Source organism: Stegostoma tigrinum, unplaced genomic scaffold (genome assembly GCF_030684315.1).
Source record: "Stegostoma tigrinum isolate sSteTig4 unplaced genomic scaffold, sSteTig4.hap1 scaffold_99, whole genome shotgun sequence".
NCBI classification, from domain to species: domain Eukaryota; kingdom Metazoa; phylum Chordata; class Chondrichthyes; order Orectolobiformes; family Stegostomatidae; genus Stegostoma; species Stegostoma tigrinum.
This window is the reverse complement of record NW_026728822.1, coordinates 993,801-1,006,541: the sequence shown is the minus strand read 5'-3', so window position 1 is coordinate 1,006,541 and position 12,741 is coordinate 993,801. Positions and strand designations below refer to the sequence as shown.

Genomic DNA, 12,741 nt, shown 5'->3' with positions numbered 1-12,741 from the left:
TTATTCTGTTTTGGATTGCACTCTTGCTATTGGAACGCTTTGCCTGCAACGGTAGTAGATTCACCAACTTTAGGTACATTTAAGTCGTCATTGGACAAGCATATGGACGTACATGGAATAGTGTAGGTTAGATTGGCTTCAGATTGGTATGACAGGTCGGCACAACATCGAAGGCCGAAGGGCCTGTACTGTGCTGTAATGTTCTATGTTCTTCTCCAACCCATTTTTGATGTGCTTTCTTCCATGCACCAGCCTTTTAAATTTCACATGAGCCAAAGCCAGGAAAGAAATATTCAATATCTCTGTTAGTATTACTCGATTGGCTTACAGATGGACCAAAGTGCCTGTGGTCAGCTAACTGAAGATCTGGTACCTCCTTGCTGATTTATTGTACAGTTAATGGTGCGTGTTAATTTGTGATATTTCCTCTTCAATAGTTATCAGCCAGTCCCCAAAATGGGGCAACAGAGCGCTGCACCTTGCCATGTACACTTAAAGGAGAAATGCAAGGAAAATGTGTTCAGGCCTAAAACCTAAACATTGCTACTGCATTACAAAACAGGATCAAAATGATGGTCAAAGCACTCTCATAGAGCAAAAAAGGCTTCAGCAATGTGGAAAATACACACTGAATATGACTGCATCGCAACAAATAATTGGGATAAAAATTCCTCTTGCGATACTGGCAGGGAGCAATGGCAATTATTTGGACCGAGCATGACGAGAGCAACCAGTCCAGGGACTTACCAAAATAGTTTTGAATTCTTGTGCTCTGTCCTCCTCTAATCGGACTCGGATGAGGCAGCTTTTCTCATTCTGGTGGTTGTCCCTCCGACGTGTTGCACACCAGCAGCTGCCCAAACCCGCACGCCTACCAGACTTGGCTTTGTCATAATTTGGTTTTGCTGGTGCACCACTGTTGGATAAACCTCCACAGGAGGCAGTATCCACGGATTTTAATGACTGTGGAATAATTATTTTATTTAAGAAAACGTTTGTCAATTGTTGCATATTAGATACTTCCCCCTTTCCAGTTATATTTATTATGACACAAAATATGCTCTCCTGCTGCCCATAAAGGTGAAGGCATTCTGTGCAGGACAGCTTAATTGTAAGAACATGAAGTTGCACATGAATTCTTGGTTGTTGCTGTCTTGTGAAATATTTAACTTGCAGTTCTTTCCTCTACCAGTAAAGATCACTTCTGAGGAATTATACTCCCGCTTGTGTTTACTAGCTGTTCAGTCAACATCAACAATTCAGTACTTAGCATGCCCATAAATTACTAATTAGTTTCCCTCAGCACAATAACATTGTGGTCATTTCACTTGACCATGTAAACTGGTGCTTCAATTCTAAGTTTGTCAGATAAACCCTTTGGGGTTTCAGTTTGCACTCAGTATGTGAACATGCTTACATAAATATTTATTTGCCCACTTCACCCTGCTACGCACCAAAATCTTGAATACAACTACACTGTTTGAAGTTAAAACACACATTTATGAAGTGCGGGTGACTGCGAATGGGCCAACCAGTGCATTGTGCAGGTCAGAATGTGTGCGGCACAGCACCACTGGCAGAAAGAAAGACAGACAGCAACAGCAAACCATACAGCAGAGAACTAAAGAAACCAGAAGTGAAATCATCCAAGTCACTGCAGCTCTCAGTTTATGATTAACATACAGGGAGTCACAACACTAAACAGGAGAATCCATAAAAAGGAAGAGGGTATTTTGAAACAAAGAAATACCACTCCAAAACACCTAAATGGGACCTAATAATACTTAGCCCAATTCTTAGGGGAATACATTATGAAAATATCCCTGGGACAAGTCCTAGACATATTCTGTAAACAATAACCATAACACAACTTTGATAATCTCCCAAGATACAATGGTCTTCAGCAGAGAATGCACTAATCATCAGCTCAAAGCCCAAATATTGAAGAAAAACAAAACGTGCAGTCACGAGGACTCCATGCAGAGAGCTACATTACTTTGTTGCAATTGCTGGATCAAGACCTATCCAACATACTCCAAATACTGTTTTTGTGGGCAGTGCGCTTCAAGCTGCGACAGATGTACCCCATGCACTAAAATTTACTGTGTAGAAATTAAACATGCTGTGAATAATTAAAGACGAAATATTTTGGCTATTAGTATAAAATCATATAAAATATCTAAGCAAAACAAAGCCAACAGCACAACTCAAAAAAAAACCAAATAAAATCAGCTCTCACTTCGTGAGCGAATAATACCTTTTCTGGAATCAAATGCTTCAGTAACCAGCACAAAGGTTGAATTTTGCTGGGAATTGCACAGCTGTCTTGCCTTCGTTCTGAAAGCAAGTAACCCAACTTTGGCAAGTGGGACCTGGGATGGAAAATTGCTGGCTGCAGCCAGTTATGAAGATGCTTGGTGGAACGGCATTCACATTAAGGATTTCAGTCTGGCTGAAACATCAAAATGGCTATTCGGCTAATAGCTCTTAAAAGAAAGGCGAAGGAGATTGGCTAGGCAGCCATCTAGCTCCAGTGGCTGGGACGGTATCACTGAGTACCCTTGTATCCTCTTGACTGCCAAAGTGTAGTCAGGATAATAGACGGCAGGAAGGCAGAAGAAAGGAAGGAAAGAAAGAAGAAAAAAAGGGTCTCGACATTATTAGACAAACCAGAGTCTCCAAGAACAACATATTTTACGTGATGAGTGCCTCACTGTCTCACCTTTTCCGGCGCTTTTTGCGAAGTGCTCGGCTCTTCCATTTCCAAGTGGCTGGAATCGGATAAAATGCTGGCTGCGGTAATGCTGTCGTCTGAATCCTCATTCTGAAGGGATGCTCGCTGCTCAGAGCTTTTAGTTTGAGTGTTGTGTATTTTAACACCTCTCTTTGAAAACAGGCTGCACAAGGGAAAGGGGACACAACAAACATGAAAATGTCATTGCATTCTAGAGAAACTGTTTAAAAAAATTAAACTAGAATGAAGGTATATTGATGATGTGAGTACCAGGAGTTTGATGTTCGCCACATTTGACCTGTGAGAAGTTAATAGTGGCACACTCATACCAAGAGCTCGCATTACTAGTATTGAACACCGTTACATTGTCTAATAGTTAGGGAGTATATGAATAGGTTACAATGTTTGCATATTCCAATGGCACAAGAATCTGGGCTTTTTGCAGTGTTTGTTCAACCTACTACCAACCTCAATCTCATGAAAGGCAAAATGTGGATTTGAATACCCACAGGGTGGAAAATTTCCCCCAACCTGGCCACATGCTAATGTGTATGTAATTTCATCCTGAAAGCCGCAGTTTATTAAAAATAAAACGTAAAACAAAGTAACACCATTGATAATTGATAGAAAACTGTATACAACACTTAGTAAGGTAGGACAGTGTACTCTGAATTTGGCCTTCAGTATATTGGTACTGCAAACGTTAGGATTTCTATTCAGCAATTTGCATTTATATTGCATGATTAACATCGAAAATTTTCCAAAACTCCCAAAAGAAGTACAGCAGATGGCATGATAAAAAAATTCCCACACAGAAAATCCCGATTGTTGGTATATTAGGCATTAAATAGTACAGGGAGCAAGAGCAGATGGCTGCTGAAATGTGAGATTGCACAATAATGCCGCAATGTTGATTGCCTGCACTTCGAGAATCACAATTAAGCCACGGAAGCCTAAATCACATCCATGTAACATCCACACTCATGTAAAGAGAAGATATCCTAGGAAGTGAATAAGTGTTTCCCTTCTCTTTCTTGGTTTCTATATAACAATAGTCACATGTCACAGTCCAGATCACTGCAAGGCACAACACAGCAACAAGGCATGTTTTTGCTTCTCTGAAACTCGACATGGGGAGGTGGTGGAAAATCTGACTTTGCTGAGTTCTGGTCAGTCCTTACCTATTGAACAGAAATATAAGATAATATCCCCAACTCAGGAAAATTATCAAAAACAATAACTTTGAAGTCTTTACACATGTATGCACAACAACACAAACACATACTTTCATGTCACCTACATGGAAAGAGATTTGAGTTTTATAGACAATAGACAATAGGTGCTGGAGTAGGCCATTCAGCCCTTCGAGCCAGCACCACCATTCATTATGATCATGGCTGATCATCCACAATCAGTATCCTGTTCCTGCCTTATCCCCATAACCCTTGATTCCACTATCTTTAAGAGCTCTGTTTATCTCTTTCTTGAAAGCATCCAGAGAGTTGGCCTCCACTGCCTTCTGGGGCAGAGCATTCCATATATCCACCACTCTCTGGGTGAAGAAGTTTTTCCTCAACTCTGTTCTAAAGGGCCTTCCCCTCATTTTTAAACTGTGTCCTCTGGTCCTGGACTCACCCATCAGCGGAAACATGCTCCCTGCCTCCAGAGTGTCCAATCCCTTAATAATCTTTTACGTCTCAATCAGATCCCCTCTCATCCTTCTAAACTCAAGTCTCCAAGTCCAGTCGCTCCAATCTTTCAACATATGATGGTCCCGCCATTCTGGGAATTGACCTTGTGAACCTATGCTGCACTCCCTCAATAGCAAGAATGTCCTTCGTCAAATTGGGAGACCAAAACTGCACACAATACTCCAGGTGCGGTCTCACCAGGACCCTCTACAGCTGCAGAAGGACCTCTTTGCTCCTACACTCAATTCCTCTTGTTATGAAGGCCAGCATGCTATTAGCTTTCTTCACTACCTGCTGTACCTGCATGCTTGCTTTCATTGACTGATGTACAAGAACGCCTAGATCTCATGTGCTTTTCCTTTACCTAACTTGACTCCATTGAGATAGTAATTTTGAGGTGGAGCTTCAAATGTGAGAAGCATGGCTGATAATTTTTCAACAGAAGATATTTCTGCTGCCTGCTGACCCACAAAGTAGAACACAAATCTGATTTTTCACTCAAAATTGTTAAACATTGCTAGTTTTCATTATACAGGCCCACAAATATGCCAATTTAATTCACTGTAAGACCTTTTTTGCTTACTTGTCTCTCATAAACAAATTTATTCCGGTGAAATTTAGCCATGGTGCAGAAACTTCTCTGAATAAATGAGAATCGCTAGGCAATACCAAGCTCATCACAGGTCCACATTCTACACTCATGGTCATAGCAAAGAATCTCTATCAATCAGTCTACACTAGACACATGCACGAGGTGAGAATAACAGCACCACTCCTTGCATCATCTCAAATTACTCGAACAGTTATTAAAAAATCTCACTCCAATGAAGCAATAATGACCACACATCAAATGTCTCTATGTGTCAAGGAACAGATGTAATTACCTTTCTGTCCATTCATCCCAATAATAAAGGAAATAATGAGATATTTGCGGTGCTTAACATGGGATACTTACCAGCTGAGGTGTTTAAACACACTCTTTTTGGGCTTTGGCGGTTTCTCGAGTTCAGAGGAGCTGCAGGGTGGCAAATAAACATTTTCAGACAAGATTCATTCAAAAAGAATCAGATGCTTTTGTTCAATATTCTTATTTTTTGTGGCAAAATCAATCATTTACATAGATTTGAAATTGCAGAATGATAATTTTGTTTGCAAAAGGCACGTGTTTTCAGGCAGGAGGACACTGAACATTACTTAGAGTAATGAGCGACAAAAGTTTTCACTGTAGGCACATCGATCTTTTCTGCTTTATGAACAGCAGATCAAGACAATAAGAGTTCTGAAGAAATGTCATCAGACCCGCAAGATAACTCTGCTTTCTTTCCACAGATGCTGCCAGACCTGCTGATTGTTTACAGCAATTTCTCTTTGTGTTTTTGATTCCCAGCATCTGCAGTTCCTTTGCGTAATTTTTTACCAAGACGATAACCCCCTCAGTCTTTTTGCAGAACACGTGGAATTGAACAAAATACTTGAACTTCTACAGCAGGTACAGAAAAAATTAACGAGGACTGGGCTTGAAAAAAGTTAACTGGAAAACATGAGAATCAAACTTCCAGTGCCGAAGGTGATACAATAGGTTGTAAAGTTATACAGGAGTTTCTCTGGGCCTCATCCACACTGTCATGTGAATGTACAGACAATGTCAAGCAATGAAAGTTAGTCATGAATCAGTCACTTCCGGTGACTAAAACACCACATGCCACATCTTGGAGGTAGTAAAATTACGAGTATATCTCTTGACCAGACTTTCTGTTGCTGATATTTTCAGACAAACTGTCCGAAAATCAACCAAACTATCCGAGAGATCCAAAAGAACTTTAAATATAACTTATGATCCATGCAAAGTGAATTTCGGTAACATTTTGTAATTACTGTTATAAATAAATACCAGGTTTGAAGTTGGCCCAATACTGACTGTGCCACTGATGGAATTGACGATAATGCCAGGTGCTTGCTGCACATGGTCATCCATAGCCTGAGGATGGGCTTAATAGTGAGCTTTGATTTTCAAAGCAGGAATGTAAATTGCTACATCAGGTACATTTTAAATAATAACTTCTGCCCACCAATTTATGAAGAAGCAAACTGTTTTCAAACAATGTAATTATTACAAAGCCTGCTCTGTCAAAACTAAAAAATAGTTTCAGTGATATATAATCTGGTTCTTTAATCAACTCTGGTCCAGGAATGGCAAAGTGTTTTGTTTTTCAGTTGGAGATTATTTTTGGTTGCATTATTAAAAATATACTGTGGCTATTTCGAGATGAGGGAATGATGTTTTTAGGCAGCCATTGAAAGATACTTTAAAATGCTGACCAATTGTGTAGGGTTATTGTTTATTTTATGTTAGTAATAGGATTATGTATTTGAAAAGAAATTGGAAGGAAAAGAAACATTTCTCAAAACTGGTACAATTTACATCTGGATTTGTAGGTGCACCCAGAACAGGAGCTCTTGGACATGTTGCTAAAATTGGTCACTCATCAAGTTTTTTGCATTTTCCTGCAATCATTGGCTTAGTGGTAGTATATTCTGCACTATTATATACCTTTGAAACGCATTTTGATGCACTACAACAGAATTGATTCATTGAGCAACTGGCTTTATCCTCATAGGTCAGAATTCATTGTCAAAACTTTGAAACCAAGGAAAAGGAAGACAGTAAGTAAACTGGCAGCTCACTAGCATTAAACAGCAATTATAACTAGAGAAGATTTCACACACAACCCTTAACTGTTTTACCTGCACACTCCTACAATACCAGTTACGTACTCGCTATCCTCACTTAAGTATTGTTGCATAAAGAACAAGTCTAGAAAATTCTCGTTTGGACGAAGGGTGTAAGATGAGCAAGCAAACTGCAGGGATTTGATACTCAAAATTATTTCATATTCCTGAAAGAACACAAATAAATAATGAGCTGTTAAGGCAAGTTTAAACTGCTATAATTGCTCCTGCTAAATCCGAGTCCGTGGTATTTTGAACAGCATCGATAACTTTATTCAAAGTGCACAGTACATCATGTCACAAAAATATTTCTGCTTTGGAAATAAATGACACAAATGTGACTTTTCAAGGATAAATTTCTGTACAGATTATCCAGGATGGTTTCAGGACACTAATTCCCAAAACAGCGCTTCAAAGATGGATTATTTTTAAAAAATGATTCACTTAAGAACCATAAGCTGATTTAGGGTGAAGACAAGAAATGTTATGAAAGATCGTTCATCCAAGCAAAAGGAAGTCTGCCAAGTACAAAATAAGTGGCTGATCTATAGTAACTGATACCAAGACAGACGGTGAAAATGTTCAGTTAATTTTTCAAATTTGCACCACCATGAAATTGAATGGACCATGAGCAGCTCGAAGTTACTGGACTATTTTCTTTCAACCACAGTGGCTTCTTGGTTGAATCTTGTCACAATTTCACATGTAAAAAGGGGCAGACCTTTCTAAGTCAAACTCTGACAACATGTTACTGCCAACTTGTAAAGTGCGTGCCAGTTGTCAACAGGTCAGTGAAAAGAAACACTTCACTACATCCACATCAGCTACTACAAATGGCGGGCCATTTGACAGATTACATTCCGAGCTGGTGAATTGGAGTCACACAGCGTTGGATGCCTATTTTAACACCCAGCTGATTTTACATCACATGGCCCAGTTTGGCAAATTCAGCATCAGCTGCTTCTGATCGGAACTTATTCTATTCATAGGGACCTCAAGTTACAGCTCTGGAAGCAAAATTTCATTGTTTGCCATAAGGTCAAATTCCACTCAAATTAATATTCTCAGGTTGCCTGCTGAATGTTGCAGTACAAGGTGAAAATACAATCTGAGTGGGTTTCCTTGGGGTGCTCTGGTTTCCTCCCAAGGTCCAAAGATGTGCAAGATAGGTGGATTGCCCATGCTAAATTGCCCGTAGTGCCCAGGGATATTTTGGGGTTCAGTGATTTAGACATGGGGAATGGGTCTGGGTGGGACCCTCTTCAGAGTGGCCCTATGAACTTGTTGGGCCGCAGGGCCTGTTTCCACACTATAGGGATTTGATGACACCCTCAACAGTAGCCGTGACAACAGGGATGTTTGAGAATTTGGTATTACCAAATTCAGAAATATGGAGTAAAAAATAGTGCCCAGTCAGTGAGAATCCAAACAGTTGTACTCCCTCAATTTCTGGCATCCCATGACGAAATGATGCCTCTCATCTAAAGGAAAATACTGACTAATATGGAGAGATTGTTTACCCAGTGTCTTCAATAATGAAATAGCTTCCATGGCACTGAGATTAATTGAACAACATCCTCATTCACATAACACCTGGCATATCCTGTACGTGGCTGTGACTGCTCAAAGGCAAATTGCAGCACATTAGCAGGGCAAAAACAGGCCATTTGGCTGAACTGCTCCATGCTGATCTTTACACCTCTCCCACCTTGCTTCAAACTCTAAATATGCCGTTGTGTCCTTTCTGACATCTAACTTTCTCTCAAATACATCTGTGCTCATCCTCTCAACGAGTCCTGGTAGCAGCAGCTTCTGCAATCTGGCTGCTCTGAGCCACAAAGCATCTCCTGAATTCTTTATTGGATTTATTAGTGACCATATACATTTAGGATGCAGTTGTAGACCCCCGCTACACCCGCATCAAGCAAATAAAGCAGCACAAGATTGAAAGGCATGCTTCTCCCCTTTCATACAATTCCAAACATTTTGCACAGTGCAATTTTCAGTACTAACTTTTTGTCTCTTGTCAAAGTTGATCAAGCCATTCTGTAAGAGATAGACAAGGACAAAGAAAATTAGTTCAAATGTACAAAGGTCAAACAGTCCTACAAGATCATGAAATTTAAAAGATCAGAAGTGAAATACAAGCTCTGTAAACTTGGTTCCATTTTAGTAAATCGTCAAAGGCCAATCACAAATGATCTATCATACCACCAGGTCATATCTTGGACACTACATAGAGCCCTTTGCTCCAGTCAAGTAGATCAGTACCAAGCTGAAGACATTCTCAGCTGTTCAACTGCTCAATAGGCAGTGACATCCAGGTAACCAATTTACCTGTACAGAATAAAAATGATGTGCAATTTATCCAACCTTTTGGAAAACTAAACCCATATTCAATTAACTGCAAAGTGATTTGCATGTTCCATTGTTTACAAATTGTTTGATTCACAGTACAAAGGATCAAATTATTCTGGTTGGGATTATTAATCAAACTCATTTGTTTTTTTATTGCTTTGGTTCTCATCTACAAGCAGCTTGCAATGAAACCATAATAATAGCACTCATCAGCAAATAAGGAATCCAAATCTTGTAAGAGAGACTTACTGAATGGCAATTCGGGAAAGCCGAATCCAGCGCTGAAAATTCTGTTAAGAAAGTTCCCAGGGACGGCACAATTCCCTGAACGATATCCTAGAAAAAGAGAGTGAATTTGTTTAATCCATTGTGAACTCATTGTCCTATTTCTCAAAATTACTACTCCATGTCTTATTTATTCCCTTGATCATACAACTAAATCTATTTAGAATCAAAATTTAGGACTCAAAATTTTAGACAGTTACACAGTGGAATGCATAGTTAGATCTATAAAGGCCAGGCAAGTTCAACGTTTGATCCCTGATCTGTGAACTGGAAACCAAACTTGTGTAACCTCATCATTTGGAGATTGGAAATTTTCTACGTAATGTGCAATTTCGCTTGAAGATAAAAACAATTTACCTCACCAGATCTCCAAAACTTTGTCTCAACAAGTTTAAACGTCATTTTTTTCTAAACTCAAGAATATAATTCTTCTCAATGTCTTTTCATAGACACCTCTCTTACCCAAAGAAAAAATTTAATGGTCTCAGACGGTGGGTTGGTTAAGAACCTAACAGCCTAGGAGATCTATCGGAATTGGCAAATTGGAACCAATATTGGGTTTGTGGCAGGAAGTAAATGCGATTTTTGAGGGGCTTTTCGGCAACTTGATGCTTTCATCCAGCAGCATGCCAGAGGGTACAGTAATATTTCTTACTGTGCGTACATTAATGTTGAAGACACGAAAGCTCCAAGTATGAACAGCCGGTTCACAGATGACACAAGAATTGGACGGTTGTAAACAGCAAAAAGCCTTAGTCTCTCGGGTTACACATATGGGCTGGTTAGTAGGCTTGAACAGAGGCAAATAGAATTCAATCCAGAAAAGTGTGAGGTGAAGCATTTTGGGAGTCTAATAAGTCAGGACAATATATGTTCAATGAGATAATAAGATGTGGAGCTGGATGAACACAGCAGGCCAGGCAGCATCAGAGGAGCAGGGAAGTTGATGTTTTGGGTCTGGATGACAGAGGATCAGAAGGACCTTGGTGTGTGCATAAACATATTCTTGAAAGCAGGAGGACCTGTGGATAAGTTGATAAAACATTGGATACTTGCCTGAATATGAGAGCAAAGAAGTAATGACGGAACTGTAAATAACATTAGTTGAGCCACAGCTGGAACAATGTGTGCAGAGAAACTAAGGCATTTTGCTACTGACTACCGCTCCAATTCTTGTGTCATCTGTGAACCTGCTGTTCATAGTTGGAGCTTTTGTGTCTTGAACATTAATGTACTCACAGCAAGAACTATTGCGGTGCCCTGCACCATTGCCAAAGCACATTTGTGTAAGATGCTGCAAGATTAGCAAACCATGCACTGTCATTCACCGCATAATCTGGGAGAAAGCTTTATGGAAGTTATACAACTGTCCAATCATGAACTCACATTTTCCCCTGTATACTTACAGAATTTTGCACCACAAAAACAATCATCATGCAGAGCACACATTTTTGATTACAAAAGCAAACCTACTTTTAGATTCAATCTAGATCAGAAAAATATGTTGAAATTCTGCACAGTGCACCAATCACAACACACAATAAACAAAGTGTGACAGCAGGGCAGTAGAAATTCTGGGGCAAACATCTGGAAAGCAATGTAAAAAGATAGTTCACTGCAACTGGAACATTGAGCAGTTTGAAACATGGAGTGTCTGTCAAACTGACAACATGCGAGCATGATTACTGCATTTCTCCCTCTTCAAATACCAGCTTAAAAATGCTTCAATTCCATCTAAGAATGATTTAGAGAATAAGAAAACTTTGAATATTTTCTGAGCTGGACAACTAGTTTGGTATAGTGGCACCAAAATATTTATATCTGACCAATTATTTTGTTCTTTTATCAAATTCAGGAGCAAAATGAGTGGACAAAGAGCATGATAAAAGGAGTGAGGAGGAATGGCTAGAAACTTGTCAGTTTTCGTCCACGCTAGTAAAACTAGATAGTTGATGTCTGAAATACTGAACGAACAAAGAGATATGAATATCTCTCCATTCCTACGCAGCAAATAGTTCTTACTGCGGAGAACAATAAAAGGAAGACATGGTAATTGAGTAAAAACACTTATGAGAACCAGTTAAATCTCTTAATGTTTTGCCTTGGCTTTTATTAATTACAAGGCCCTTGAAGTGTACAAAGCAAATGAAAAAGAAATTGGCAGATATCGCACTTTAGACATTGCTTCAGTTCAAATTTCCAAGATAATGAACACAGAGAAAGATAATCTATGAAGGCTGCATCACTGCAGCATAACCACATTAGATGTTGATTAAAACGTTAACTGCAATATCATCAGCAATTGTAAGAATCATGGCAAAACAATCTTGGAAGACTTGAGCCAAGCCAGACCACCTGGACTGCAATACACATATTCCTGTTGCAGTATTGATTGACAGAATCTGTAAGCATTCAGTCACCAACTGAGTTCATTGCAGATATTTTACTGGAAACTATTGATCATGCCCTGAATATAGTCACACTGCGCCAAGTGCAACACCTTACCTCCATTAGCAGCTCTCTACTTGCTATAAAGTTATCTTCTTCATTATTTGAAAGGTCTTCAAATGTTGTCTTACTGCTCCTAGTCAAGGGAATGAGACACATTACTCTTGACAGAATAGAGTCAAGATAACAAACAGCTGATAAGGAACCTGACAAATAAGCAAGTAATACAGACAGTGAATGGCAGTGAAGCATTTTTACAATAAGTATAGTTATTTTAGCCAAATTGTTCAGAAATGTTTTGGCAATCTCTGGGGCAGGTAGAACTTGAACCCTGATTGTTTAAACCCAGGGATGGGGATACTGCCATTGTGCCGCAAAAGCTCTTGAGTGCAGTCGTTTTGGTGAATCTCATTGCAGCAAGAGAGATTTCATTCCCAAGCTGCCTACAAAAAACAACCATGATCAAATGGTCTGAGGCACACGAACATAAACTAC

The 12,741-nt window shown here is 39.5% G+C and overlaps 1 protein-coding gene across 1 annotated transcript in view; it reads right to left on the bottom strand.

Moving 5' to 3' along the window:
* Positions 1-2,834: 2,834 nt before the first annotated feature.
* LOC132209481 (ral guanine nucleotide dissociation stimulator-like 1) overlaps positions 2,835-12,741 on the bottom strand; it is a 60,408-nt gene continuing 50,501 nt past the window's right edge. Inside the window, exons 19-23 of the mRNA XM_059644526.1 lie at positions 12,304-12,382; positions 9,763-9,849; positions 9,169-9,201; positions 5,381-5,440; positions 2,835-2,897 (exon numbers count right to left, since the gene is read on the bottom strand). Of these exons, the coding sequence (XP_059500509.1) occupies positions 5,432-5,440; positions 9,169-9,201; positions 9,763-9,849; positions 12,304-12,382 (208 nt within the window). The 3' untranslated portion in view covers positions 2,835-2,897; positions 5,381-5,431. The remainder of the gene's footprint in view (positions 2,898-5,380; positions 5,441-9,168; positions 9,202-9,762; positions 9,850-12,303; positions 12,383-12,741) is intronic.